Here is a 27999-nt window from a genome sequence, read left to right on the forward strand (position 1 = left end):
CCGCCATCGCATGGCCGGAGTACTGTTGTGTCACTTGATTGTCTGGCTTGTTTACAGACCGCCATCGCATGGCCGGAGTACTGTTGTGTCTCTTGATTGTCTGGCTTGTTTACAGACCGCCATCGCATGGCCGGAGTACTGTTGTGTCACTTGATTGTCTGGCTTGTTTACAGACCGCCATCGCATGGCCGGAGTACTGTTGTGTCACTTGATTGTCTGGCTTGTTTACAGACCGCCATCGCATGGCCGGAGTACTGTTGTGTCACTTGATTGTCTGGCTTGTTTACAGACCGCCATCGCATGGCCGGAGTACTGTTGTGTCACTTGATTGTCTGGCTTGTTTACAGACCGCCATCGCATGGCCGGAGTACTGTTGTGTCACTTGATTGTCTGGCTTGTATACAGACCGCCATCGCATGGCCGGAGTACTGTTGTGTCACTTGATTGTCTGGCTTGTTTACAGACCTCCATCGCATGGCCGGAGTACTGTTGTGTCACTTGATTGTCTGGCTTGTTTACAGACCGCCATCGCATGGCCGGAGTACTGTTGTGTCACTTTCCTGTCTGGTTTGTTTACAGACCGCCATCGCATGGCCGGAGTACTGTTGTGTCACTTGATTGTCTGGCTTGTTTACAGACCGCCATCGCATGGCCGGAGTACTGTTGTGTCACTTGATTGTCTGGCTTGTTTACAGACCGCCATCGCATGGCCGGAGTACTGTTGTGTCACTTGATTGTCTGGCTTGTTTACAGACCGCCATCGCATGGCCGGAGTACTGTTGTGCAGCATCAGGCAATAAAAATTACTTTTTATGCAATTTGCGGTTGCATCCAGTTGGGCAGAGCATGCTTAAACTTATCACGATCTTCAGTGATATAATCCGAAATATTTACCGCTATTTTGCTTTTCACACCCAATGGAATCTGTTTGGGCGGATAATCAAGACTGGTTTTCATATTGGTTTGATGTTATATATTTGCTATATTCTGTCACAAACATCTAAAATGCAATTAGAAAAAATATAATTAAATTTTCTTGTGTTTAGTGAACTTCCTGCATTCTGATTAGCTGAATTGGCCACGTGTTATTGCATTTATTTCCCAATGAATGTAAAAAAAATTAACCACGCCCACCGAAGCGGACTTCTTTTATTACTGCAGAATGTCGGGGAATTCCAATATCACAATCGAGGGAATTCCCTTTCTGCTCATGTGTATACATATTCATTGTCCAAACAAACCTTTGAGACCGAAGGCCGAGAAGAAAGCAAACAGCAAACGTGCAGGCTCGTTCGCCGGTTTTGTTCCCGCTCGCCTCGGTTCCACAACTTACATGTCTTCGGGTTTCATTTCTTACCCGCATTTTTCCAAATGTCTTCCCGTTCTCAGGGAACTAATGTTTGAATCTGGCAGTGACTGACCATGTCATTTGAAACAGCCGCCTTCTCCCGGACATATTTGTTCTGGATCGTTACAGTCTGAGCGTTACACTGCTTATCGCCTCTTGATTGACACGTCCTTGACGAACATTGTTTTGATCTTACTATCCGTTAATTGGCTACTGACTTTGTAGGCGTGTCAAGTTATGGGCATAAATTAAAAAATCGCGACACAGTATGTATTCCTACACCTGGAATGTTTCTCAATCTCGTCATTTTTGTCTGCTTTGATATATACAACTGTTTTTGGTTAAGCTATTGTAGATAAAGCATGTTTTCGTGGAATAATACAGTTTGCACACCGGTTTTTCGATTCACACCTCAATGAACCGAAAACAATCTTGACTCACTTACTAAATAATATTTCTGTATACACTAAGCAAATAGATTTATTTGAGGTTCCAAAGCATTTTCACTATGATAGCTAAAACGTGAGGACCTACATATAATCCACAGGTACACAAAGGAAAAACCAACATTGTCCCTATTCAGTGTGTGATATAAGATTTCAAGCTTTAAGTGCGTAGGCGTACAACAGAAGAATATGTTGACATGTCCTTTCCCTTTGAATCTGCTGTACATCCTGTTGAGAATGGAAACAGCCAGATATGTTACCAAGACTAGTCTAAAGAATTCATGCATGAATTTTGAATCCCACACTAAGAACGTTATCAATGGCGTTTTTCCATTGGCTACATGGTTACATTATCGGCATGCAGATTCAATGGACATGCTTGATAACTTTCCAGCATACATTTTCTCAAATGTTTCAAATTATTGGAGCATTGTCTCTGGGGTTTAATTTGGTGTGCCTTCAAATGAATTTTATTCCACAAGCAAATCCTTCTTCCAATCGTTCATCTGCACCTTCTGGCCACACACCAACTTCAATGCAACTATCATGGCATTACCATAAACCCCAAACAGTGGCCATATTGTAGAACCCTTCTTCACATTACCAAGGCTGCCATATCCCAAACGGCGTTGACATTCATTGTCAATGTATGTTACTTTCCTTTCATCGACATTGACAAGAATTCCATATCGTACCTTGAACATCGTCCAAGCCTTATTGTCGATGCCTGTGTCAATTCGCGTGTGAGGATGTGTGTTGATACTGACAACAGTCTCAATCACACCCAAATGCTCATGCGTGTCAGGATGTGTGTTGATACTGACAACAGACTGAACCACGCCCAAATGCTCATGAGCTGTAAGAAAGAGACTTGATGAATTGAGCTGGTTGCCGACATAGAAGGAATTGTCCATGACCTCCTCACCACACAGGCCCATCTCCAACACAAGTTCCCGATCACCCAGTGGCCTGCCCAGCATCACATCCGCCTCCACCTCCCAGTACACCAGGCCGCTAGAGGGCAGTGGGGAGGTGCTGCTGGTACCATGGTAGGTCTTCAACATCTTCCCACTGGTGTCAACTGCCTTCTCTCTTCTAAACTTAGGATGTGTGGAGTTGATGAGAAGGCCTTCGTCATTGATGTGTGTTCTGTTTCGGTTCACTCTGTCAGAATCAAACATCATCGTTGGACCTATCATAGGGTGTAACAAAATAATATCATGGTTATAGATTTGACATCTATTACAAATAATTGTGTTTGTTTTAACAGCCTTAGACATACACATCTTCGGTCGTTGTGTTATTACTGAAACATTGCCGAAGTAACTATAAATGTTTACTCTTCATGCAAAATAATAACTTAATTTTATCACGGATATGATGTCTAAAGACATTTTCACTGATTCTGTAGTACACCTGATTATATATAAAAACCTAAAAAAGTTGGCAGTCCGTTAAAATAATTATAGCATCATTATTCTGATACCAGGTATTCATTGCTATTGTTTACTTCCAAAAAATATATTATCGTACACAGTTTTATGAGGTGAAATGGGATATAATGTAGCGTTAAAGATTGTTGCATTTAATTATAGCGACGTGAATGCACGTGTGTGTACATGTGCGTGCGTACGTACATCTATAGTTACTTGTACTAGTTAGTGTTATTATCAGTTATACCGTGCTAGCCCACCGAAAATAACATGAGGTCAGTTTTAACAAAAAGAAACACTCAGACAGTATACTGGCTCCGAGCCAACCAGTCATTGCTAACCCCTTAATGTCAAGATCTAGGCAGGGCGAAAACGAGTAACGTCTTTTACCATATTTTGTACCTTGCAACGTACATACAAGTATTCTGTACCATATCATAGATTCCAAGGTGTTGATTGAACTACATTAAAGCGAATTTGTCTCTGGTTTGACCAAAGGAAACATATTTACTGATTATACTCACATTTAATAATATGTACACGTGTGCCGCTTCTCCGTCCACTTCTTGGTTTGATGACGTGAAGGAACATGTCCTTTTCTTGTCCTGAAATAAAGTCTCAGTGATTGACTTCATGAACAGAAAAATTAAGTACCTCAGCAAATAATAACGCCTGATCACTTACAATACCAAAAAACAAAATAAAAGGGTTTAATGATTTGAGTAATAGTGAAAGTTTTCTCCTTTAGATTGAAAGGTTGCCACCTTCTTCTAGTACACAGAAACATAAAATGAGATCACCAGAAGTAATTGCAATTTGTTTCTGATATAGAGATGTTTGTTGTAGAGGAAAAGAAATTGGGGTTAGGTATGTTGGTGTTATCAACATGAGCATGGCGAGAGTGTGAGTTTGGAAACATGCTCAACTTCTTAATTGACCGACAGGCAAGGAATCAACATTGAACACGTGTGAGGAGATGATTAAAGAAGATGTGTTTTAGACGCTCAAGACATTTGACAAGTTAAAGACAGTTCCCTTAGAATGCTACATTCCGATGACTCTCTTTGGGATTCCGGGTTAGGATTGGCCGCCTGGTACCTTTGTGTCTTGGCTGTGATTGTATGCGACGGCATAATATCAATCACTGGATTGTCGGGACTCGATTAGTTACATAGCCAATACATTGCTGGAGCATAAACAAACAAAGACGCATAAAAACTGGAATAGAAAATATCTCACCATCAGGATCCAACTGAATAACAACCGTTTTCAGCCTGGACATAACTGCCCCGAGTTCCTCGACCAGAACTTTGCCGTTTGAAACCATGGATTTCAGAGTTGTAATTTCCTGTTGAAAATGTATATTCATTTAGGTCACAAAACTTCTAATAGTTGCAAAATAAGGAGTTACTTGGGTTAAACACCCTTTAACACGTTGGGTGACATTTTGGCTATTTAACATTCAATCAGCCCATGTACAATTGTAGGAAGACGCTAAGGATGACACAGACACATGCATCTTGGTGAAATACAGCAGATTGTTGGGACAACCCAAACATCACCACCATAGATGACCACTGGTTCCACCACTTGTTTTCAAACCCTTAGCAACACATCCTTGAACAGGTACTAGACGGAAATCTGAATTAGTCTAAGACCACCCTTTTTTCTTTTGATGAACGTGAACGTTTCAATATGCACAATACCTAGCTTGAAAGTTGCCTTTGCCTAATACCGAGCTTGTTCAGTTTACCTTTGATGCTTCTGTATTCTGTGTTTGTAGTTCGGCTATGGTTGATTCAAGGTTTATCTGACGAGCTGTTAATAAAAAATATATTTTGCTGTGTTTTTTAATACAGCACAATTTTACTTTGTCTACATATAGAACAGCTGATAACAATCACAACCACTTAACATGTATTTGTACTTTGAGATACAAATTTGAGACTTGAGTGTTCATCACAGACAAAGCCATGTTTAGTTTTTCACTATCTTACTACCATTACAATGGATGTATTTGTGGCTGCAAAAAGAGATAAATTGCATTTCTAGTAATATTGGCGTATTAATTTCATAACTATGACATTATGGTAATTCCAGTGAAATTACTGGATTGATAACAGCATGAAACATGTGTTCAAAAACTACACTAACTTTCAAACTACTTTAGTTTTCAATAGTTGCTATGTTAAATATTCGAGCTATCTAATAATTTAAGTTATCTTGATCGACACGGGGTACTTGTTATTTTCTGTAATCGAAAATAGGAAATAGGAATAGGAAGCAGTTAAATTCTAGCTGATGGTCGACTTCAAAGCATGTACCACTAACCTAAACAAACCGGGGTAAACTCAGGAACCTCTTCACCATTGCCATCAGGAACCATGAAACTTCCGAATGATGAAACTAATGATTTCAAATGTTGCATTTCTTGCTTTGAGAACGCCACCGACGATTCATACTTGTGAACGGTGGGAATGTCAACACCCACACAAGACTCAAACGCCTGTGCGATGGAACTCTTCAGTTTGTGGAGGTCGGATGGTGAGGCATAGAGGAGAATCTTGTTGATGTAGTCAATGACTGTCAGACAACTGGTTTCCGTTGACTTCAGGGATGGACGTCGACAGTCATTGATGTTCCTCATGGAGTCCAGAAGCTGATCTAGCTCCACAAGAACCTCCTTCTCTCGCTGATCTATCAAAGCTTTTAATTGTGCAAAGGTGTGCTGAACAGTTTCTCGGAGGGATGTAGCTTTCCTTCCAATACTCTCAGTTTGCTCATTTACCTTGTCTGAGGATCGAACTATTTCTTCCTGTTTTGTTGATAAAGACCTCAAGTACTCATTCAGATTATCTTCTTCCTTCTCCAGAAATTCATCAGCTTTCTTGGTTGTGTGACTGGAATGGTCATTGTAAAAACATCGTGGACAAATGAAACAGTCACAATCATTGTCGTAGATGTCCATTCGTTGGTTGTGTTTTTCACACAAAGGTTGTGATCTTTTGGTTGTCTGGGATATATCAGACATCCATTGAACCGTGTGGTTCTTGGTTGCTTTTATCTTTGAGTGAGATACCTGGCAGCGTTCACAGAGGAAGTCCCCACACTCCCCACACCAACACACAGCTTGGTTCCAATCCTCATCATTGGTACACAGGAACTCTGCTGGTCGGTGTTTGGAGGTCAGGTGGAGGACCTCCGCTGAGATAATTTCATCAACAGGAAGTAGTCTGAAGCTCTTGTCATTTTTGTCATGACTTTTCACGCAGATGGAGCATATGAGAGTTGTTATTACTGTTGATTTGAGACAGTTCTCACATACAGGATGTAGACATGGAAGCAGGTGTGCCTGTGGTCCTCTATACCTGAAGGACGTGCTGCACACAACACACATGGGGAATGGGTCCATTCTGAAGAGAGAAATGACGTTTTACTACAAATACCCTACTTCAAATGCTGCAACTTTATATCTTTGCCATGTCGCACTTATAGTACACTGTCAAGGAAGTTAATTGAACATAATGCTCGGGTCAGTTTGCAGTCCCCTTTGAATCAAATCATTCGAATTTATGTTCTGGATCAAACTAGCAATACATCATCGTCTGTATTACATAGAGCAATAAACAAGAGCGATAAATGTCTCAATATTAGAGGGCAGTGGGGTAACCCAGTGTTAAGCGCGTTGGCTCGTCATACTGATTTCCAAGGTTAGAATCCTAACATTGGTACGATGTGATAAGCTCATTTTATGTGTCACCTGCCATTGGGATGAACATTGAAAACGAAAGTACGGTGAACTCAATCAATCACTCAACTCAGTTTCCAATGCCGCTACAATGTCTAGGCTTACGCTCACAATGGGCACCAAGCATAGTCGCCATTTAATGTTTTGTCCCTGTTAGGAAATTATGGCGTTATTTAGGATCTAAATATATTGTAGATTCAGTGCAGAGCTATATTACCTGTAGATTTTACAGTGGTAAATTTAATTGGAACCATTTTCCCATCATTAAATTAAAGGAAGTCTGTGGTGTCAGTAAAGTCGCAGGGAGTTAAATTATTTTAAATCGCATGGCACTTTTATCACCAAAAATCTTTCATTGTGATACAAAGGATATGACGTCACAGGCTGATATAGAATAGTGCGCATGTCAAGCCCTCTGTTGTCTTTAAACCATGAAATACTTTTTTAATCGCTTTCAATCGTTTCATAAATGTCATGTATGTTTTCTGTTTTTTATGGACGTCAAGTCAGCCGCTTTAATCAGAAGTGGTAATTGCGATTTGAAACCTCAGCTTGACCAATCACAATGGACTATTGTAATAATGTTCTCTTCAACACAGTCATATGGTGTGTGGACACAATGCTCATCAGCTGTTCGGAAATTGCAGCAGCTGTGATTTCAAGACATGTATTTCCTTCACGCAAATTTTTTAACAACTTTTATTCAAACAAATTTTATACATCATTTTATTCTATTTTCCCTTCTCTAAAGATCTCCTATCTTGTCTATGAATCCTGGGTTTCGGTTCGTGAACTTAGTTTGAAAAGTAAAGTCACAAAACAACAGAAGGAAGTATAACTAAACTAATATTTTATTAGCTTTAGAAATTCATGCAAAAAATAACTAATCTTGAATTAATCAACACATATACATCCAAAGAACGTCACTTTAAAGGATGCGTCCACTGGTTACGGCACAACAAGTGATAGGGAAAGTCTCCGTTACTCACAGAGATTAATTAGAAACATACATTTGTGCTTATTTATTGATCACGCGGGAATTGCACATTGTTGAGTAGAATTTCACAACATGTCTCGTGGGTTTGAAATAATAATATTTTCTGTTTAATTGCATTTCAGCGGGTCATTTCCAAACAGTGATTCAGTAAGCAGCAAGGTATGAGGAGAGGCACGGGATCACGGAATACAGGGAGGGCTACAGTGACATTACAGGTCGCAAGCCCAACTGCCTATGGTTAATCGATATTTCTCGGAAACGAAAGCGAAAGTGGGACAAAGGGTTTTTAATGAAAATAATATCAAGTCTAACAAAATATGTATACACATATATCTTCTCTGACAGTATCTCAGCTAGTACAGAGTATGATGTTTGTACGACATACACCAGGATAATGTTATTCCTATTACCTGTACAGCAGCTCCAGTGATGTCTACCCACACAGCAGACAACAATCTGGCGTCATGACAACCTCCTTGTTGACAGTGCGCTAGATTATTAGAGTAGCCTCCCTTACATTAGAGATCGCATTTCATTCGTCACCACTCACCCCTTTCCGTATCCTTCAAGAAGACTCGTCCCCCTATCGAAGAATGTTAAGTGCGAAAATACGACAAAACAATCAGAATGCGCGTATGATTTCAAGTTCTTCGTCAAAGAATTCCTCAGAAGTATTTTTTATTTTACATATGTCTTGCATCTAAAAAAATATCAAAGACACAGTTAAAGGTGTCCAATCATACTACATAATTCCGTATGTCCCGATGTGCTTTTGATTGCATCTGAAATATATATAATATATGGGGAAATGTAAGTGAACTATTACGCAACGAGTTGACAATTGTTTTAGGTATGCCCGTTTGCGCTGAGACGGAACCCGGTCGCAAAAATGGCCATGAGCGGGGCACGAGTCGCTATTTGGCTTGTCCCGGAATAACACGAGTTGGTCGCGAATGATCGCATTTATGGCGGTTGTAAGCGACGGGTTGTAAAATCCGAATATGTCAACGCGTATAAAGTATCTAGACCACATGGCACACTATGCTCATTTCCAATATCCTCTTATAATAAGTGGCAAATGTCAGAAAACACCTACCCGTGAAGATTCGGGGTAGAATAGGTCTTCAGCAACCCAGGTTTGCAGTAAAAGGCGGCCATGCTTGTCTTGAGAGGCGACTAACGGGATCGGGTGGTCAGACTGGATTACTTGGTGGATGCATGTCATCCTTTCCCAATTGCGTGGATCGATGCTCATGATGTCAATCACTGGATTGTCTGGTCCAGACTCGATTATTTACAGACCGCGTCATATAGCTGGATTATTGCTGAGTGCGGCGTTAAACAACAAACAGACAAAACAAACGTTATCAAAACATTACGAGGCTGAAAACAGCCGTTGAAACCTTTATCATTCCTATTTCTTATTATTTCCACATAAAAGAAAATACCATGGAATAACCATTTGTTATTTATTTCAGTTTGAGCCGCCATCAAACAGGGGTGTATACTTTCTAATGCAAGCAGTTTTATATCCGTTTTATAACCCATGTTTACTTCAGTACAAAAAAAAACATTTTCATGCTTCTGTTTGTGAATAAGATACATGTATAATAAAATTTGGTATGAAGTTGCAGTTTTGTCCCAATAACACTCATATGATTTCTTTTGGTAAACAATTGACATATATTATTATGCGATATAAACCTTCATTTGTCGAAACTCAAAGAAAACGTAAATTCAGATATGTTCATAGGTGTCTGTCTTAAATAAATCTAAAACATTGCGATTTGTTTTTTACTGCAGTCTACAATATTCCTGCAATATCAGGGCGGCCTGTAAATATAGGATTTTGTCCCTGACAATTTTACCAGTGTTTGATATGGACAACGTCCCATGCCGTCGGGGAATTCGTGTTGTTCCGGGACAAGCATGTTACGGAAAGGGGCGAATGGTAACGAAGACCGTCGGGGTCATTCGTCACCACTCGCCCCTTTCCGTAACCTTCAAGAAGACTCGTCCCCCTATCGATGAATGTCATGTGCGAAAATACGACAAACCAATCAGAATGCGCGTATGACTACACGTTCTTCATCAAAGAATCCTACAGGAATAATTTTTTTATTTTACATATGTCTTGCATCTAAAAATATACTCAAGACACAGTTAAATGTGTTCAATCATACCGTATAATTCCGCACGTCCCGATGTGCTTTAAATTGCATTTGAAAATTATATAATATGGGGAAATGTATGTGAAGCATTACGCAACGAGTTGACAATTGTTTTAGGTATGCCCGTTTGCGCCAAGACGGAACCCGGTCGCAAAAATGGCCATGAGAGGGGCACGAGTCGCTATTTGGCTTGTCTCGGAATAACACGAGCTGGTCACGAATGCGTCGGGGTATTTTTAGACGAGTTTCGTAAAACAGTATGACAAACATAGTAAACGAGTGTAATAACGTCTTTGTTACCTATTATTTCTTAATCCATTTGAGCTTTTCGTTAGAGAAATGCACTGATCACGACCGCCGTCTTAGAAAACCACAATTGACAAATGACGTGAACAGTCTTCAGCTATGACGTCATTTCTAGTGTCAGAATAAAATTTGAATGACGATAGCAAACCCGCCCGGATGACACATACAATATACTTGTGGGTGAACGATATTGCACCAGATTTTTAGTAACTCGGCTATTTCTAACCCTAAAGGTAATTAATTATTTTTTGTGATTTATGAGACTTTGTTCCTGCCGTTTTGGCAATATAGGGACATGTCTTACCCGATGTATTTAATTTATTCCCCTTAATACCTGTCCAGAATATACTGAAATTAAATATAGATATATAGATATATATTATGATCAATCATTATGTTTTTACCCATTAGTCGGTAAATAACTGGTAAATAAAATACCTGGAATGCAGTTTTAAGAAATAAGATTTTATTTGGGTTCCTATATCAAGATCTTCTATTATAAGACTGATAGCTTCAATAAAGATTTTCTGATAGGTCGATTTTCAATTTCTCCTGTCGGCAAATCTGGTGATTCATCATTTTATTACCCACATACAGACAGTATTTCATGAGTATATTATTTCATGATTTATTTATGGTATGAAATTCTTGATAAATTTACGTCAGATCCATTCCAAGAGTATATATATTAAGAAGGATAAATTTCAAATACGCATTCTTATTTTTTTTAATATTTTATAGTAATCTTCTGTATGATTTTAGAATAGTAAAGCATCCAAACTAGGGGAATTTCCGAAATCAAATAGAGAACCATGGGGATATTTGGTTTAAGGATTTCCAAAATACTTGGAGCAATTTCGAGCTGATGAATTCTAACTCATTACTGATTATGGATTGCTGAAGGAACAAGGTGTTTTGTCAAGTCAAATGATATGTGATCATTGTTTGATGGAAAGTTAACTTGTGGATAAGATATAAGATATACATGCTGAACCAGAAGTCCTTATTCACTTAACGTTCAAATTCGACTTTATGTTATTTACCACAGTACGTTTGTAAATACAGTATGACCCGGATATAACGAACACGGATAGAGCGAACAAACGGATACAACGAACTGTTACAAAATCCACGATTTATCTCTCCTATATTATCATATAAAATTTACGTACATAACGAACTCTTTACAGCGAACTAACGGATATAGCGAACTGATACCTGATCCCCGACAAGCCCATCTACCTATGATTAATGACTTGTACAGCGTCTGTACGCAATCAGCGGCGAATCAAATGTTGTTTAACGCCGCACCAAGCACTATTCCAGCTATATGACGGCGGTCTGTACATAATCGAGTCTGGACCAGACAATCCAGTGGTTGATGTCATGAGCATCGACCCACGCAATTGGGATACGATGACATGCATCCACCAAGTCAGCGAGCCTGAAAACCCGATCCCATTCGTCGCCTCTTACGACAAGCAAAGTTGCCTTCTACGGCAAGCATGGGTTGCTGAAGACCGTATGACTAACTTCGCCTCATCACAAATATGCCAACTTTAACCAATTCATTTTAAATCTGAGACGGACCTGCTTCACGAGATAAAGGTTTTTGTTATACATGAACAAATAACTTTAATGTATTTTTTGACTTAGTAGTTCGATACCATTCATTACTTCTCTTCTCTTCATTTGGGGACTACTACCAGCAAACAAAGCATTTTTTCATGTACAGCATATTCTTGACAAGAGTGAGCGAGTGAGTTAAAAGTCAAACGTCACATTGGCATTATCGAAGCCCCATAGTGACGAGTTAACATTAACCGTGTGTTAACTTGAAGTATGTGTTTAACTCTGCTTCCTTGATAATAACACTAATCAAGAAAACAGTACAATCATTTAAACCGTTAACGCAGAACACCCATCTGCCATTAACTTACATCCCTGCCTTGACATATCATAGGCTTGTGTCAGGCAACATCTTTGAGAAGCAACTCTTATCATTGATACCCTATTAAAGTGTAACTAATGACCAGCTAATATTCTAGGTTTCTTTACACATAAAGGTCTCCAGGTCCAAGTTTCCCAGTAAGAAAAGGGAATTTGATATAGTATCTGAAATATCAGCAATACAGCTGTCAACAGTATAATGCTCAACGGTAGAAATATTGTAACGAGACTATGTTTGTTTGATTTTTGTTTCACGCAGCACTCAGCAATATTCCATCTGTATGACTGCGGTCTGTTCATAATCGAACCTGGACCTGACAATCTAGTGATTGACATCATGCGCATCGATCCACTGGGATACGATGACATGCATCACATAAGTCAGCGAGCCTGACCTCCGGATCCCGTTAGTCGCCTCTTACGACAAACACGGGTTGCTGAAGACTAATCCTAACCGGGAATCTTCACGGGACTCGAGACTATGTGAGGACTCTGTTTGGTGAAGTTAGACACACTACTCACAACACACTTTACAAACATATTGCATCTCTCAGGCTTTTTACGATCACATTGTTCAATGTCTGTCTATTCGCACATTTTTCTTAAATGTTTTCTTCACCTATAAGCAGCAAAATCTCTTCACTTCTATACAGCAGACATAATTCAAAATTAACATACCTTTCTGAGTTTCAACAAAATCAGTAAATGCGCTAAATTTCTGGTCTATCACTTTCCTGTCTGGCTTGTTTACAGACCGTCATCGCATGGCCGGAGTACTGTTGTGTCACTTGATTGTCTGGCTTGTTTTACAGACCGCCATCGCAGACAGACAGACAGACAGACAGACAGATAATTTATTTAAGTCTCACCTCACAAGTACAGGGTAAAAATGTGCTATACAAAATACAATAAAAAGTTAGCCACCCTTTAAGGGTTACGAGAGACTATATATGAACTGAAACTGCACAAAACATAAAACTATATACACATAAAAGGTTATCACTACAAAACTAAGAACATAGAGAATATACCATTGAAATATCATAAAATATACACAAAATAAAACCTTTACCGATTACAGTATAAAACTTGTTTCCGCTTCTGTATTAAAAGTTTGCAGGTTTTGGCGGAATAAAAAACAACATCCGGATGAGCTAAGATGAAACTAACTTTCTGTACATCTGTAAAATCATTAAAAGTACAACATTTACCCACACATATACTTAAGAGGGTAGAACGGATATCATTATAAAGGGGACAGTGTAATAAAACATGGATTTCATCCTCAACTTCATCCTTACAGTAAAAACACGTTTTCTCCTCAACCGGTGTATTTGTGTATCGCCCAGTCTCTATGTTTATTGGGGCTACTCCGCTTCTGAATTTGGCTAAGGCACTTCTATTACTCCTGGGAATCGAGTTCAAAATATATGTTTCAACACAAATACCACTCTTAAAATGTCTGTACAGTCTCAACTTGTTTCCTCCCACACTTCTCCTGCTGTGAGTTCGCTGTACATCAGTTTGCCAACTGGCTCTTAAACTCTCCTGGATTTTGGCACATATTTCAGATGTGATAAAACAGGTGTGGAAATTGTTGCTAAGAGAGATAAAATGTTCTAGGTTCATACTCCTCAACTTATCATGTACTCGTTTGTTCCAGTTTCGCTTGCGACGTTCTGCTTGGGTGTTGCTCCAGATGAAAACTTTAGATAAGGACCGTTCAGTGTGTATGGAACTTAGACGTTTATACAACTTCGTAACGCTTTTTCATTGTCTCACACATGGTGGAGTCCATCCCATATCACCAACCAGAGCTGCATTTGGCACGTATTTGTTGAGTCCCATATAGAACCGCATGGCTCGATTATGTAAGGCATTGACAGCTGGCACGTTGTACTGACCCCAGATTGCAGCTCCATACTCAACTATATACCAGACAATAGAGTCGTAGAGTTTAGTGTACGTCTGGTATCTCATTCCTCCCATCACTTTGTACTTAGATATGAGGAGTCCAAGTGCTCGGCTTGCTGAACTTGCTGCCACCTTGCCCATCCGTCTATAGTCTAAAAATTCAGTTAGAAAGAGTCCAAGATAGGTGTAACTGTCTGATACTTCCATAGAGAATACTACACTCATTCTCGTTAGATACCATTTTTACGAAACGAGTATACTTTCTATGGTATCTGACCGAGCGAAAGCGAGGTCAGATACCATAGAAAGTTCACGAGTTACGTAAAAATGGTATCTAACGAGGATGAGTGTGGTATTTTATTGATTACCCACGTTAAATATGTATGTAAGTGTAAATACATAACAACTTTTGTTCGTTGACAGACCAAACTGAAACCGGTTGCAAAATCTGGTTGCGCATGAATATTGATATATGCCCAAATATGGGCACTGTTTACATTCCTATGCATACGCATTGACAACATGTGCCTGCGGTTGTATTCGAAAATATTCATTTCACCACGCTTATCCTTTTACGTTAAATCAAATTGAAAGTTGCGAAAAAGGTCGGGTGCGTCGCGCTCAAGGGACGCGCTCGATCGGCAGTCGTACATTGTAAATCGATTTATAGATCTAGCTCGATTATATGTCTGTAGGAGCCCTATGCATAACTTATATAAAATGCAAACCGAATTTGATGCGTGTGACCATCTTGTTTGGTTTAATAAAGTGTTTGTAAATATCTCTCGTTCTCATGAATTTCTTCAGTTCTGCCTTGTAATCGCAAAATGAACGACGTCTCGCGATTTTTTATGAATGAAAAAAGTAGTCCCGGTGTGACAGAGGTCACGGTTATCCAATCAAAACGAATAAAACAAGGTCAACCTTGTACGACACACGTGTGACGTACGGATTTAGTATCTTACCACCTGTATGTTCACCACGTGGGTAATAAAGTTCAATATCCCCACATAGAAAAGCAGCTTCTGACTTAGGAGTTGCAGGATTCCGGAAGTGGATAACCTTGGATTTGGCTTGATTCACTGTCATCTTGTTCTCTAAACACCACGAGTTTAACAGTACAACATCAAGTTCAGGTTGTTCTCATTCTCGGCTAGAAGGAAGACGTCATCTGCGTAGGCAAGAACATTTACATATTCTTCATTGATTTGGACACCAAGTGAAAGCTGATTGATACGGGTGATGAAGTCGTTGATGAAAATGTTAAAAAGGAGGGGTGATAGCAAACAACCTTGACGAAGCCCACATTTCACTTCAAACCACTCCGTACAAACTCCATTCAATCTAACACAGCTGCGTACAGAGTCATACAAAGATACAATAGCATATTACATATTGCCTATTGCCAATTTCGCTCTGTATTAATTTTTCCCATAAAATAGCTCTATCGACACAGTCATATGCTTTTCTAAAATCCACAAAAGCTACAAAAGTTTGTTTCTTCATACTCTTTCTGGATTCAATCAGTGAGGTTAAAATGTATATGTGTTCCGTTGTGGACCTTTTCTTCCTGAAACCATTTTGTTGGTCTGCCAGCAAGTTACGCGTCTCCACGTGGTCAGTTAGTCTGGTGTTGAGGATGTTGCAGTACAGTTTATAGCAGGCACTTGTCAGAGTTATACCTCGATATGATAGCGGGTCTCTGGGATTAGCTGTCGATGTCTTAGGAATTGGATTGATAATGCCTTTCCCCCACTCTGTTGGAATCCTCCCTGAGCTAAAACACATGTTAAAAAGTGTATATAACAATTGCATGCTAGCTGCATTTTTAAGGACCTCTGTTGGAATATCATCAAAGCCACACGCTTTCCCTGTCTTTGCTTGAACTAGAGCAATGTGAACTTCCTCCATGGATATCTCCGCGTTAAGTCCAGATGCATGGGTGGAGTTCGATGTTGACAGGTCACCGATGACGTCATGATGACGTACGTCTGTCGTGTCACTTACATTACTGTTCAGCAGTGTCGAGAATGCCTTACACCGTGTATCCATAACAGTGGGTTGATGACTTGTAATAGTACCATCTTCCAGTAATACCTCCATAGGGATTACCTTCTTTCTCCCGTTCCCAATACCTATATTTCCAATCTTTTTTCCAGAAGTCAGCTCTACCAGAATCACAGAGTGACTCCAACTCGTCCAGAGTATCACGAATATGTTGTCGCTTCCGTAGCTTTACGGTTTTATCAAACAGTTCTCTTTTTTCCACATACACAGTCTTTAGGCGTCTTTTATCTTTACCCGTACTTTTACACCAAGCTTGATTGTCTGGATTGTTTACAGACCGCCATCGCATGGCCGGAGTACTGTTGTGTCACTTGATTGTCTGGCTTGTTTACAGACCGCCATCGCATGGCCGGAGTACTGTTGTGTCACTTGATTGGCTGGCTTGTTTACAGACCGCCATCGCATGGCCGGAGTACTGTTGTGTCACTTGATTGTCTGGCTTGCTTACAGACCGCCATCGCATGGCCGGAGTACTGTTGTGTCACTTGATTGTCTGGCTTGTTTACAGACCGCCATCGCATGGCCGGAGTACTGTTGTGCGGCATCAGGCAATAAACATTACTTTTTAAGCAATTTGCGGTTGCTTCCGGTTGGGCAGAGCATGCTTAACCTTATCGCGATCTTGAGTGATATAATCATAAATATTTACCGCTATTTTGCCTTTCACAACCAATGGAATCTGTTTGGGCGGATAATCAAGACTGGTTTTCATATGGGTTTGATGTTATATATTTGCTATATTCTGTCACAAACATCAAAAATGCAATTAGAAAGAATATAATTAAATTTTCCTTGTGTTTATTGAAATTCCTGCATTCTGATTAGCTGAATTGGTCACGTGTTATTGCATTTATTTCCCAATCAATATAAAAAATTAAACCACGCCCACCGAAGCGGACTACTTTTATTACTGCGGAATGTCGGGGAATTCCAATATCACAATTGAGGGAATTCCCTTTCTGCTCATGTGTATACATATTCATTGTCCAAATAACCCTTTGAGACCGAAGGCCGAGAAGAAAGCAAACAGCAAACGTGCAGGCTCGTTCGCCGGTTTTGTTCCCGCTCGCCTCGGTTGCACAACTTACATGTCTTCGGGTTTCATTTCTTACCCGCATTTTCCAACTGTGTCTTCCCGTTCTCAGGGAACTCATGTTTGAATCTGGCAGTAACTGACCATGTCATTTGAAACAGCCACCTTCTCCCGGACATATTTGTTCTGGATTGTTACACTGCTTCTCGCCTCTTAATTGACACGTCCTTTGATCATTGTTTTGATCTTACTATCCGTTAATTGGCTACTGACTTTGTAGGCGTGTCAAGTTATGGGCATAAATAAAAAAATCACGACACAGTATGTATTCTTACACCTGGAATGTTTATCAATCTCGTCATTTTTGTCTGCTTTGATATATACAACTGTTTTTGGTTAAGCTATTGTAGATAAAACATGTTTTCGTGGATTCATACAGTTTGCACACCGGTTTTTCGATTCACACCTCAATGAACCGAAAACAATCTTGACTCACTCACTAAATATCTTTCTGTATACACTAAGCAAATAGATTTATTTGAGGTTCCAAAGCATTTTCACTGTGCTAGCTAAAACGTGAGGACCTACATATAATCCACAGGTACACAAAGGAAAAACCAACATTGTCCTTGTTCAGAGTGTGATATAAGATTTCAAGCTTTAAGTGCATAGGCGTACAACAGAAGAATATGAATCTGCTGTACATCCTGTTGAGAATGGAAACAGCCAGATATGTAACCAAGACTAGTCTAAAGAATTCATGCATGAATTTGAATCCCACACTAAGAACGTTATCTATGGCGTTTTTTCCATTGGGTACATGGTTACATTATCGGCATGCAGATTCAATGGACATGCTTGATAACTTTCCAGCATACATTTTCTCAAATGTTTCAAATTATTGGAGCATTGTCTTAATTTGGTGTGCCTTCAAATGAATTTTATTCCACAAGCAAATCCTTCTTCCAATCGTTCATCTGCACCTCCTGGCCACACACCAACTTCAATGCAACTCTTATGGTATTACCATAAACCCCAAACAGTGGCCATATTGTAGAACCCTTCTTCACATTACCAAGGCTGGCATATCCCAAACGGCGTTGAAATTCATTGTCAATGTATGTTACTTTCCTTTCATCGACATTGACAAGAATTCCATATCGTACCTTGAACATCGTCCCAGCCTCATTGTCGATGCCTGTGTCAATTCGCGTGTGAGGATGTGTGTTGCTACTGACAACAGACTGAATCACGCCCAAATGCTCATAAGCTATAAGAAAGAGACTTGATGAATTGGGCTGGTTGCCGACAAAGAAGGAATTGTCCATGACCTCCTCTCCACACACGCCCATCTCCAACACAAGTTCCCGATCACCCAGCTTGTCCAGCTCCACATCCGCCTCCACCTCCCAGTACACCAGGCCGCTAGAGGGCAGTGGGGAGGTGCTGCTGGTACCCTGGTAGGTCTTCAACATCTTCCCACTGGTGTCAACTGCCTTCTCTCTTCTAAACTTAGGATGTGTTGAGTTGATGAGAAGGCCTTCGTCATTGATTTGTGTTGTGTTTCGGTTCACTCTGTCAGAATCAAACATCATCGTTGGACCTATCATAGGGTGAAACAAAATAATATCATGTTTATAGATTTGACATCTATTACAAATAATTGTGTTTGTTTTAACAGCCTTAGACATACACATCTTCGGTCGTTGTGTTATTACTGAAACGTTGCCGAAGTAACTATAAATGTTTACTCTTCATGCAAAATAATAACTTAATTTTATCACAGATATGATGTCTAAAGACATTTTCACTGATTCTGTAGTACACCTGATTATATATAAAAACCTACAAAAGTTGGCAGTCCGTTAAAATAATTATAGCATCATTATTCTGATACCAGATATTCATTGCTATTGTTTACTTCCACAAATTTTATTATCGTACAGTTTTAGGAGGTGAAATGGGATATAATGTAGCGTTCAAGATTGTTGCATTTAATTATAGCGACGTGAATGCACGTGTGTGTACATGTGCGTGCGTACGTACATCTATAGTTACTTGAACTAGTTAGTGTTATTATCAGTTATACCGTGCTAGCCCACCGAAAATAACATGAGGTCAGTTTTAACAAAAAGAAACACTCAGACAGTATACTGGCTCCGAGCCAACCAGTCATTGCTAACCCCTTAATGTCAAGATCTAGGCAGGGCGAAAACGAGTAACGTCTTTTATCATATTTTGTACCTTGCAACGTACATACTAGTATTCTGTACCATATCATAGATTCCAAGGTGTTGATTGAACTACATTAAAGCGAATTTGTCTCTGGTTTGACCAAAGGAAACATATTTACTGATTATACTCACATTTAATAATATGTACACGTGTACCGCTTCTCCGTCCACTTCTTGGTTTGATGACGTGAAGGAACATGTCCTTTTCTTGTCCTGAAATAAAGTCTCAGTGATTGACTTCATGAACAGAAAAATTAAGGATCTGCAAATAATAACGCCTGATCACTTACAATATAAAGAACAAAATAAAAGGGTTTAATGGTTTGAGTAATAGTGAAAGCTTTCTCTTTTAGATTCAAAGGTTGCCACCTTCTCCTAGTACACAGAAACATAAAATGAGATCACCAGAAGTAATTGCAATTTGTTTCTGATATAGAGATGTTTGTTGTAGAGGAAAAGAAATGGGGGTTAGGTATGTTGGTGTTATCAACATGAGCATGGCGAGAGTGTGAGTTTGGAAACATGCTCAACTTCTCAATTGACCGCCATGCAAGGAATCAACATTTAACACGTGTGAGGAGATGATTAAAGAATATGTGTTTTAGACGCTCAAGACATTTGACAACTTAAAGACAGTTCCCTTAGAATGCTACATTCCGATGACTCTCTTTGGGATTCCGGATTAGGATTGGCCGCCTGGCTGATAGCATGCGACGGCGTAATGTCAATCACTGGATTGTCGGGACTCGATTAGTTACATAGCCATTACATAGCTGGAGCATAAACAAACGAAGACGCATAAAAACTGGAATAGAAAATATCTCACCATCAGGATCCAACTGAATAACAAACTGTTTCAGCCTAGACACATCTGCCCCGAGTTCCTTGACCAGAACTTTGCCGTTTGAAACCATGGATTTGAGAGTTGTAATTTCCTGTTGAAAATGTATATTCATTTAGGTCACAAAACTTCTAATAGTTGCAAAATACGGAGTTACTTGGGTTAAACACCCTTTAACACGTTGGGTGACGAACTATTTAACATTCAATCAGCCCATGTACAATTGTAGGAAGACGCTAAGGATGACACAGACACATCTTGGTGAAATACAGCAGATTGTTGGGACAACCCAAACATCACCACCATAGATCACCACTGGTTCCACCACTTGTATTCAAACCCTTAGCAACACATCCTTGAACAGGTACTAGACGGAAATCTGAATAAGTCTAAGACCACCCTTTTTTCCTTTGATGAACGTGAACGTTTCAATATGCACAATACCTAGCTTGAAAGTTGCCTTTGCCTAATACCGAGCTTGTTCAGTTTACCTTTGATGCTTCTGTATTCTGTGTTTGTAGTTCGGCTATGGTTGATTCAAGGTTTATCTGACGAGCTGTTAATAAAAAATATATTTTGCTGTGTTTTTTAATACAGCACAATTTTACTTTGTCTACATATAGAACAGCTGATAACAATTACAACCACTTAACATATATTTGTACTTTGAGATACAAATTTGAGACTTGAGTGTTCATCACAGACAAAGCCAAGTTTAGTTTTTCACTATCTTACTACCATTACAATTAATGGATGTATTTGTGGCTGCAAAAACAGATAAATTGCATTTCTTGTAATATTGGCGTATTAATTTCATAACTATGACATTATGGTTATTCCAGTGAAATTACTGGAGTGATAACAGCATGAAACATGTGTTCAAAAACTACACTAATTTTCAAACTACCTTAGTTTTCAATAGTTGCTATGTTAAATATTCGAGCTATCTAATAATTTAAGTTATCTTGATCGACACGGGGTACTTGTTATTTTCTGTAATCGAAAATAGGAAATAGGAATAGGAAGCAGTTAAATTCTAGCTGATGGTCGACTTCAAAGCATGTACCACTAACCTAAACAAACCGGGGTAAACTCAGGAACCTCTTCACCATTGCCATCAGGAACCATGAAACTTCCGAATGATGAAACTAATGATTTCAAATGTTGCATTTCTTGCTTTGAGAACGCCACCGACGATTCATACTTGTGAACGGTGGGAATGTCAACACCCACACAAGACTCAAACGCCTGTGCGATGGAACTCTTCAGTTTGTGGAGGTTGGATGGTGAGGCATAGAGGAGAGTCTTGTTGATGTAGTCAATGACTGTCAGACAACTGGTGTCCGTTGACTTCAGGGATGGACGTCGACTGTCATTGATGTTCCTCATGGAGTCCAGAAGCTGATCTAGCTCCACAAGAACCTCCTTCTCTCGCTGATCTATCAAAGCTTTTAATTGTGCAAAGGTGTGCTGAACAGTTTCTCGGAGGGATGTAGCTTTCCTTCCAATACTCTCAGTTTGCTCATTTACCTTGTCTGAGGATCGAACTATTTCTTCCTGTTTTGTTGATAAAGACTCCAAGTTCTCATTCAGATTATCTTCTTCCTTCTTCAGAAGTTCATCAGCTTTCTTGGTTGAGTGACTGGCATGGTCATTGTAAAAACATCGTGGACAAATGAAACAGTCACAATCATTGTCGTAGATGTCCATTCGTTGGTTGTGTTTCTCACACAAAGGTTGTGATCTTTTGGTTGTCTGGGGTATATCAGACATCCATTGAACCGTGTGGTTCTTGGTTGCTTTTATCTTTGAGTGAGATACCTGGCAGTGTTCACAGAGGAAGTCCCCACACTCCCCACACCAACACACAGCTTGGTTCCAATCCTCATCATTGGTACACAGGAACTCTGCTGGTCAGTGTTTGGAGGTCAGGTAGAGGACCTCAGCAAGGACGACCTCATCAACGGGGAACTGTCTATCAGTGTCACATAAGTCATGACTCTTCAAGCAGATAGAGCAGTCCAGAGCTGTGACTTCAGGTGACTTGAGACAGGCCTGGCATACAGCATGTAGACAGGGAAGCAGGTGTGGTTGTGCTCCTCTGTACCTGAAGGCTGTTCTGCAAACCACACACACGGGGAATGGGTCCATTCTGAAGAGAAATGTTCTTTCATTGCGACCAATCGTAAATAAAATGTCAAATGCAAAATTGGGAAAATTATATGAATCGACAACTGTAAACAGTGATAACACCAGGTGAGCTGCAGGTGTGACAGGAAGGTGTGACAGGGCATGCTTACCCTTTCCTACCGGTCACACCTGCAGCTCACATGATTTGCACAACGTACTCCTTCTATACGAGGGTGGCAAGACATCGAACATGCTGCTACTTATAATGTTTGCCATGTCGCACTTATGGTGTAAGTTCCAGGTCTCGTCTCTGGTCGCGATCGTAGCGCAACCAGTGGCTATTAAGAGTTATGTCCCTTCTATGTCCTTCCTACTGACCAATCAGATTCCACCTCTCATATCACTTGCATTTGCTTCAAACAAAATGGCGGAGCCCAGTCAAGACGATCTGTTTGATAATCAAGATCTGTACTGTCATAAAACGGGTCTTACTTCGAGAAGAACATCAAATCACGTGAGCATCTAGATTCATAACATGAAAAGATTTTGAAAATATCTGTTGACAACGAGTTGGCGGTGCACATGCTTTGTAAATCCTGCAATCGACCGAGATCTGCTCAGCAGTTTGCGAACCGGTTGTAGATTTTGCTACGCGATTGGACTATGCATAGCCTCGTTAGTCCAGACAAAATATAACTCCATAATTGCAGCCCATTTTGGCAAGGGTGGAAACTGAACTTTATAGTCAGTTAACTCCCTTGCCTCGAGAAAATGTTTCCACGTAAAATAAACAAATTTCCATTCTCCACAGAATGGCAAATTTCTGACGTCTCATCACTCATTGTGATATGACGTCATAGTCTGATATAGAAATATCAACTCAGATGTTTCAATCAGAAGTGATCATACAGATTTGAAACCTCGGATTGACCACTCACAATCGAGTATTTTCAAAAATTATAACAAAAGTTGTGTTCACTACAAAACGTCACATGTTTTTTTTTAGAATTGCTGGAAACAGTGCATAGTCACGGTGCAGTTACACACAAAGAAAATTCTTGAGTGTACATAATTGTAAAAAGCCATAAATTAGTAGATAAACCTATTGTGTAAAGAAATATGAGATACATTAACTCTAGGTTAGATACCGCTTATTTTAATTTGGAACCGAGCGGTTGATAGCTTTAGAAATAGATAAGATTTATGTGATACATTATTGATATTCGTCACTAGCTGAAACTAAACGTTACAAAATGCATAGCTTTTCACAAAGAATTTATGAAATAACTCAAAAATGAAATTATATTTTATTTCATCACAACCCATTTCATATTTGTACTGCATGGACTCAACCACGTCTTTCATGGAAATCACCGGGACAGGACATTTCTTGTACACAAACATGACATCTCCCATTGTAGGGGTGACAGGTTGTAGAAATTGTGTGAAGAAATGCTGAACTCATATCATTTATTTCTTCAACAAACTTTAGTAAATAACCTGATTTTTGTTATTTTGAAGTTGTACTTAAGTAGCAGTTGGTTTGAAATAATACACGAACAGTGACACAAATTAAGAATGACCATCTTCAACCTGAACTTCGAGCTTGTGGACCTTCACTTTCTTCCATTGTTCTTCACTGTCAAATGGTGGCAGTACTATTTACAACTGCATGAACCCAGAACTGACAACGTTTTGCTTTGTTACAAACACAGCTGAGATTTATTACGCCTAACCGTTTTTGACCTTACATAACATACACAAAAGGTGAGGCGAAAGTGCATAAATATATCTGGTGTATAGATATAGGTGTATAATCTTTGTTCGTTCGCCGTGCATTGTAATTACATGTATCTAAAGGCATACCCCAAATGGCATGTTCTTGAGATAGTTAAACACGACAACATTCAACGTTTTGTCACTTTAAACTGTACACGTAGCTCCTGAAACTACATTACAGTATGTGCTTTCATAAACTCACCAAATCATTCCCATGTCTTTTTGCGCACCTTTTTTTCAAACCATCAGCACAGTTATTATTCCTACATGGACAATGTATATGCATTCTGAAAGTAACGTGTTAACTGTTTATATATAGTAGTAACGGTTTATTATTCCCGTGTACATGTATCACCTTGTATAATACAATTGGCAGAAAGGTAGGCTGATCTATCAGTGAAATAATTGCTCTCTTGAACTTTTTTTTATATGTTCTAAGATTGCTCACCGTTTGCTCTAACCTTCCAAGAGAGCAGTGTTTTCAAACTCTTGTCGTCATGGTAGAATGCGGATATGTTTTGAAATTTGAGATGGTCTAATTGTATATTAGATGCATCTTATATGTTTCTAAAGCGATAAACGTGTTAACTGTTTATATATACAAGTGAGCGGATTATTCTTCCTGTGTATATGTTTTATCACCTTGTATTATACAATTGGCAGTGGGGTAGGCTTAACCTTCAGTACATAATAGCTCTCTAGACCAAACTGCCGGGTTATGACACCGTAGCCCTCGAGAGCGGTAGTAGGATATATCGTTACTGGTTTAAAGTCACTGGTGTTACGTCAATGCCAAGACCTCTGATGCGGCACCAAATCATGCATTTGAACATTTAAGAATTGACTTTCACTTTGTGTGAGTTCATTGAAGTATGAACCTTCATAGAGTGGGGGCCAAACATTGCGTAAGGCATACGTGAAACGGGATTTTGTTAACGCTATCCAATATGGCGGAAAGTTCACTTCGGCTTTTGTGTTTACATATTTTCTAAAACATTCTAATCGATTCTAGAGTTGTCGGTGACGTTTCAAAAGTTCACAGGTGATTTGATAAAAAAAAACAGATACCCGTGATTAGCACACTGATAATATGCTTTATTTGAAATGCAATTCTCAGAATAAATACCCTATATTTTGATTTCAAAACATACACAAAATAACTGCGAAATGGTGATTTAGTTTTCAGAGGTCATTTTCAGGGGAGGATAACCAGAACATGGAATTTCCCACAGAAGTGAAAAAAAATTCCAGTGTACATGTATTTGTGAACGTGATTTTGTTTCGTCTTCAACGTGCGATATATATGCCCCTCTGGCATCCATGGGTTAATATGTAAATAAGTGTATTTATGAAACATTATGTAAAAAAGGAATGGTAATTTAATGTCCAATATTGCCGATCCTCAAGACCGTGGTATAAGCAGGGAAACGAGACAGCAGAGAAATGTTCAACTCGGGGATTCCCCATGAAAAGTAGTTCCGGTCAAAAGTCGTCAAAAGATGAAGTTTATACATTGTATAAAAGTTTGTTGAAAAATGAACGGGTCTAAGGGGCAGCAAATACACCAATCAAATCAACAGAAACACCTTCAACATCAAAATACGAATTTATTAACAATTGTCTGAGCTGTTTGTTTCTGCCCATTTTATGCTCAGTGTTAGGTTGTTCCATCTCTATTGTTGACAAACGCTGCGGGTGATCAGCTGTTCGGAAATTGCAGCTGTTATGACTTCAACACAAATATTTCCTTCGCGCTAATTTATAACAACCGTTGTACACAGTAATTGTGTGCATCAATACCCATGCTACCTCATTATGGAATATATCTGTTTTGTTGTATTATGCAATATTTTCATTGATGTCTCTTTTCATGATCTAAAGTTCTTGTCTTACCTGTGAATCCTGGGTTGTGGTTCCAGTCCTTAGATTGAGATTGAAACTCACAAAAATCAGAAGGATGTAAAACAAACAGAATAACTTATTTAGTCTTAGAGGAATATTCTTGCAAAAATAACTTGAAATAAGTACCATATATACATTTTAAAGGATGTGTACACTGGCTATGACCCACCAAGTAACAGGGAAACTCCGTTGCTTATGCGTGGATCGATGCTCATGATGTCAATCACTGGATTGTCTAGTCCAGACTCTATATTTACAGGCCGCCGTCATATTGGAGTTTGTTGCAATGACACGTAAAGTGACGTAACATATTCTGTTTAACTGCAGTTCAGCGGGTCATTTCAAAACCTGCAGGGGCTTGGTTGGTGTTTGCCGTGTTTGGGCGCGGTCTTGTCTTGTGTGGTTGGTTGATTTGTTGTTTTACGCCGCACTAAGCAATATTTCACCTATATGACGGCGGTCTGTAAATAATCGAGTCTGGACCAGATAATCCAGTGATTGACATCATGAGCATCGATCCACCCAAAATGGGATCGATGACATGCATCAACCAAGTCAGCGAGCCTGACCACCCGATCTCGTTAGTCGCCTTTTTACGACAGACATAGTCGTAAAAGGCGACTAAAGGGATCGGGTGGTCAGGCTCGCTGATGCGCATGATGTCAATCACTGGATCGTCTGGTCCAGACTGTGTGATGTATCCGCTGTGTAAAGACTATAATCCATACAGTGATTCAGTAAGCAGCAATGTATGAGGATGGCTATAGTATTACGGAATACAGGGAGGGCTACAGTGACGTAACAGGTCGCAAGCCTAACTGTCTGTGGTTAATTGCTATTTCTCGGAATCGAAAGCGAAAGGAGGACAAAGGGTTTTAACGAAACAAGGTATGTATACACATATATTTTCTCTGACAGTATCTCAGTGAGTACAGAGTATGATATTTGTACGTCATACACGAGGAAAATGTTATTCCTATTACCTGTACAGCAGCTCCAGGGAGGTCTACCCACACAGCAGCAGATCTTCTGGCGACATGACAGCCTCGACGTGGACAGTGCGCTAGATTATTAGAGTTACCTCCCTTATTATAGAGAACGTATAAACGGCTGTAGTAAACGATGCGTTGTAAAATCAAAATGTGTCAACGCGTACAAAATAAATCACTTTTTTTGGTGAGAGTACTTGTTACGTCACGGGCGTACTTCAACCATATCAAAGCGGGGATACCGACCATTAGCTTAACAGACTAGACCCATGTGGCAAATAAGACATAGCTCTTTGTAGTGGCGAACAATTGTTCGTTCTTAGTTTATTTTACCCTTCCTTTTATTCAATAGCTGAACATGCCTGTTTTCTCAAATTGTTAATACTTTTTCACAGCTAATCTATAAACAAACTCGATTATGTTTCCATGAACTGTTTCGAAATAAGGAAAAGAAGAACCAACCCAAAACAAATCGCATGTATCTCACTGAAAGCAAAGAGATGCCATGTAGCGTTTATTGTAAATTAATGCACATATACAGTAAAGTACGGTTATAACGAACTCAAAGGGACTACTAATTTTAGTTCGTTATAACCGTAGTTCGTTATAAGCATATATACAGCATAACTACAGCAAATAGTCGGGACCAAAAAGTAAGTTCGTTATATCCGTCAGTTCGTTATAAGCGTGTTCGTTATAACCGTAGTTTAC

At 39.5% G+C, this 27999-nt stretch overlaps 1 protein-coding gene across 4 annotated transcripts; it reads right to left on the reverse strand.

Annotated features, from left to right (window-relative positions):
* Positions 1–1759: 1759 nt before the first annotated feature.
* On the reverse strand, positions 1760–27944 carry LOC124135915. 4 transcript variants are annotated; one of them, XM_048381731.1, is made up of 7 exons: positions 27283–27944; positions 22430–22640; positions 5559–6426; positions 4981–5045; positions 4467–4575; positions 3752–3832; positions 1760–2986 (listed from the first exon to the last, which is right to left on the reverse strand). In XM_048381731.1, the coding sequence occupies exons 2-7, from the start codon at positions 22637–22639 to the stop codon at positions 2265–2267; spliced, it is 2055 nt and encodes a 684-aa protein (XP_048237688.1). In that variant the 5' UTR covers position 22640; positions 27283–27944; the 3' UTR covers positions 1760–2264. The 4 variants fall into 4 exon arrangements, with proteins under 4 accessions (XP_048237688.1, XP_048237690.1, XP_048237687.1 ...); XM_048381733.1 differs by lacking the exons at positions 3752–3832; positions 4467–4575; positions 4981–5045; positions 5559–6426; positions 27283–27944 and adding exons at positions 18342–19016; positions 19780–19860; positions 20474–20582; positions 20980–21044 and having other exon boundaries at positions 1760–2251; positions 21562–22572; XM_048381730.1 differs by lacking the exons at positions 22430–22640; positions 27283–27944 and adding an exon at positions 8383–8496 and having other exon boundaries at positions 5559–6640.
* Positions 27945–27999: the final 55 nt, after the last annotated feature.

This window comes from Haliotis rufescens, unplaced genomic scaffold, assembly GCF_023055435.1.
Source record: "Haliotis rufescens isolate VD_foot unplaced genomic scaffold, xgHalRufe1.0.p SCAF_4, whole genome shotgun sequence".
Lineage (NCBI taxonomy): Eukaryota > Metazoa > Mollusca > Gastropoda > Lepetellida > Haliotidae > Haliotis > Haliotis rufescens.

What these genes read in the sequence shown, in the direction of transcription:
- LOC124135915 (XM_048381730.1), bottom strand. Translation starts at nt 6,639, where the DNA reads ATGGACCCATTCCCCATGTGTGTTGTGTGCAGCACGTCCTTCAGGTAT. An exon ending in TATTCAGTTGGATCCTGATG is followed by an intron (nt 3,833 to 4,466) that starts GTGAGATATTTT and finishes ACTTTATTTCAG; the next exon opens with GACAAGAAAAGGACATGTTC. An exon ending in ACGTGTACATATTATTAAAT is followed by an intron (nt 2,987 to 3,751) that starts GTGAGTATAATC and finishes ACCCTATGATAG; the next exon opens with GTCCAACGATGATGTTTGAT.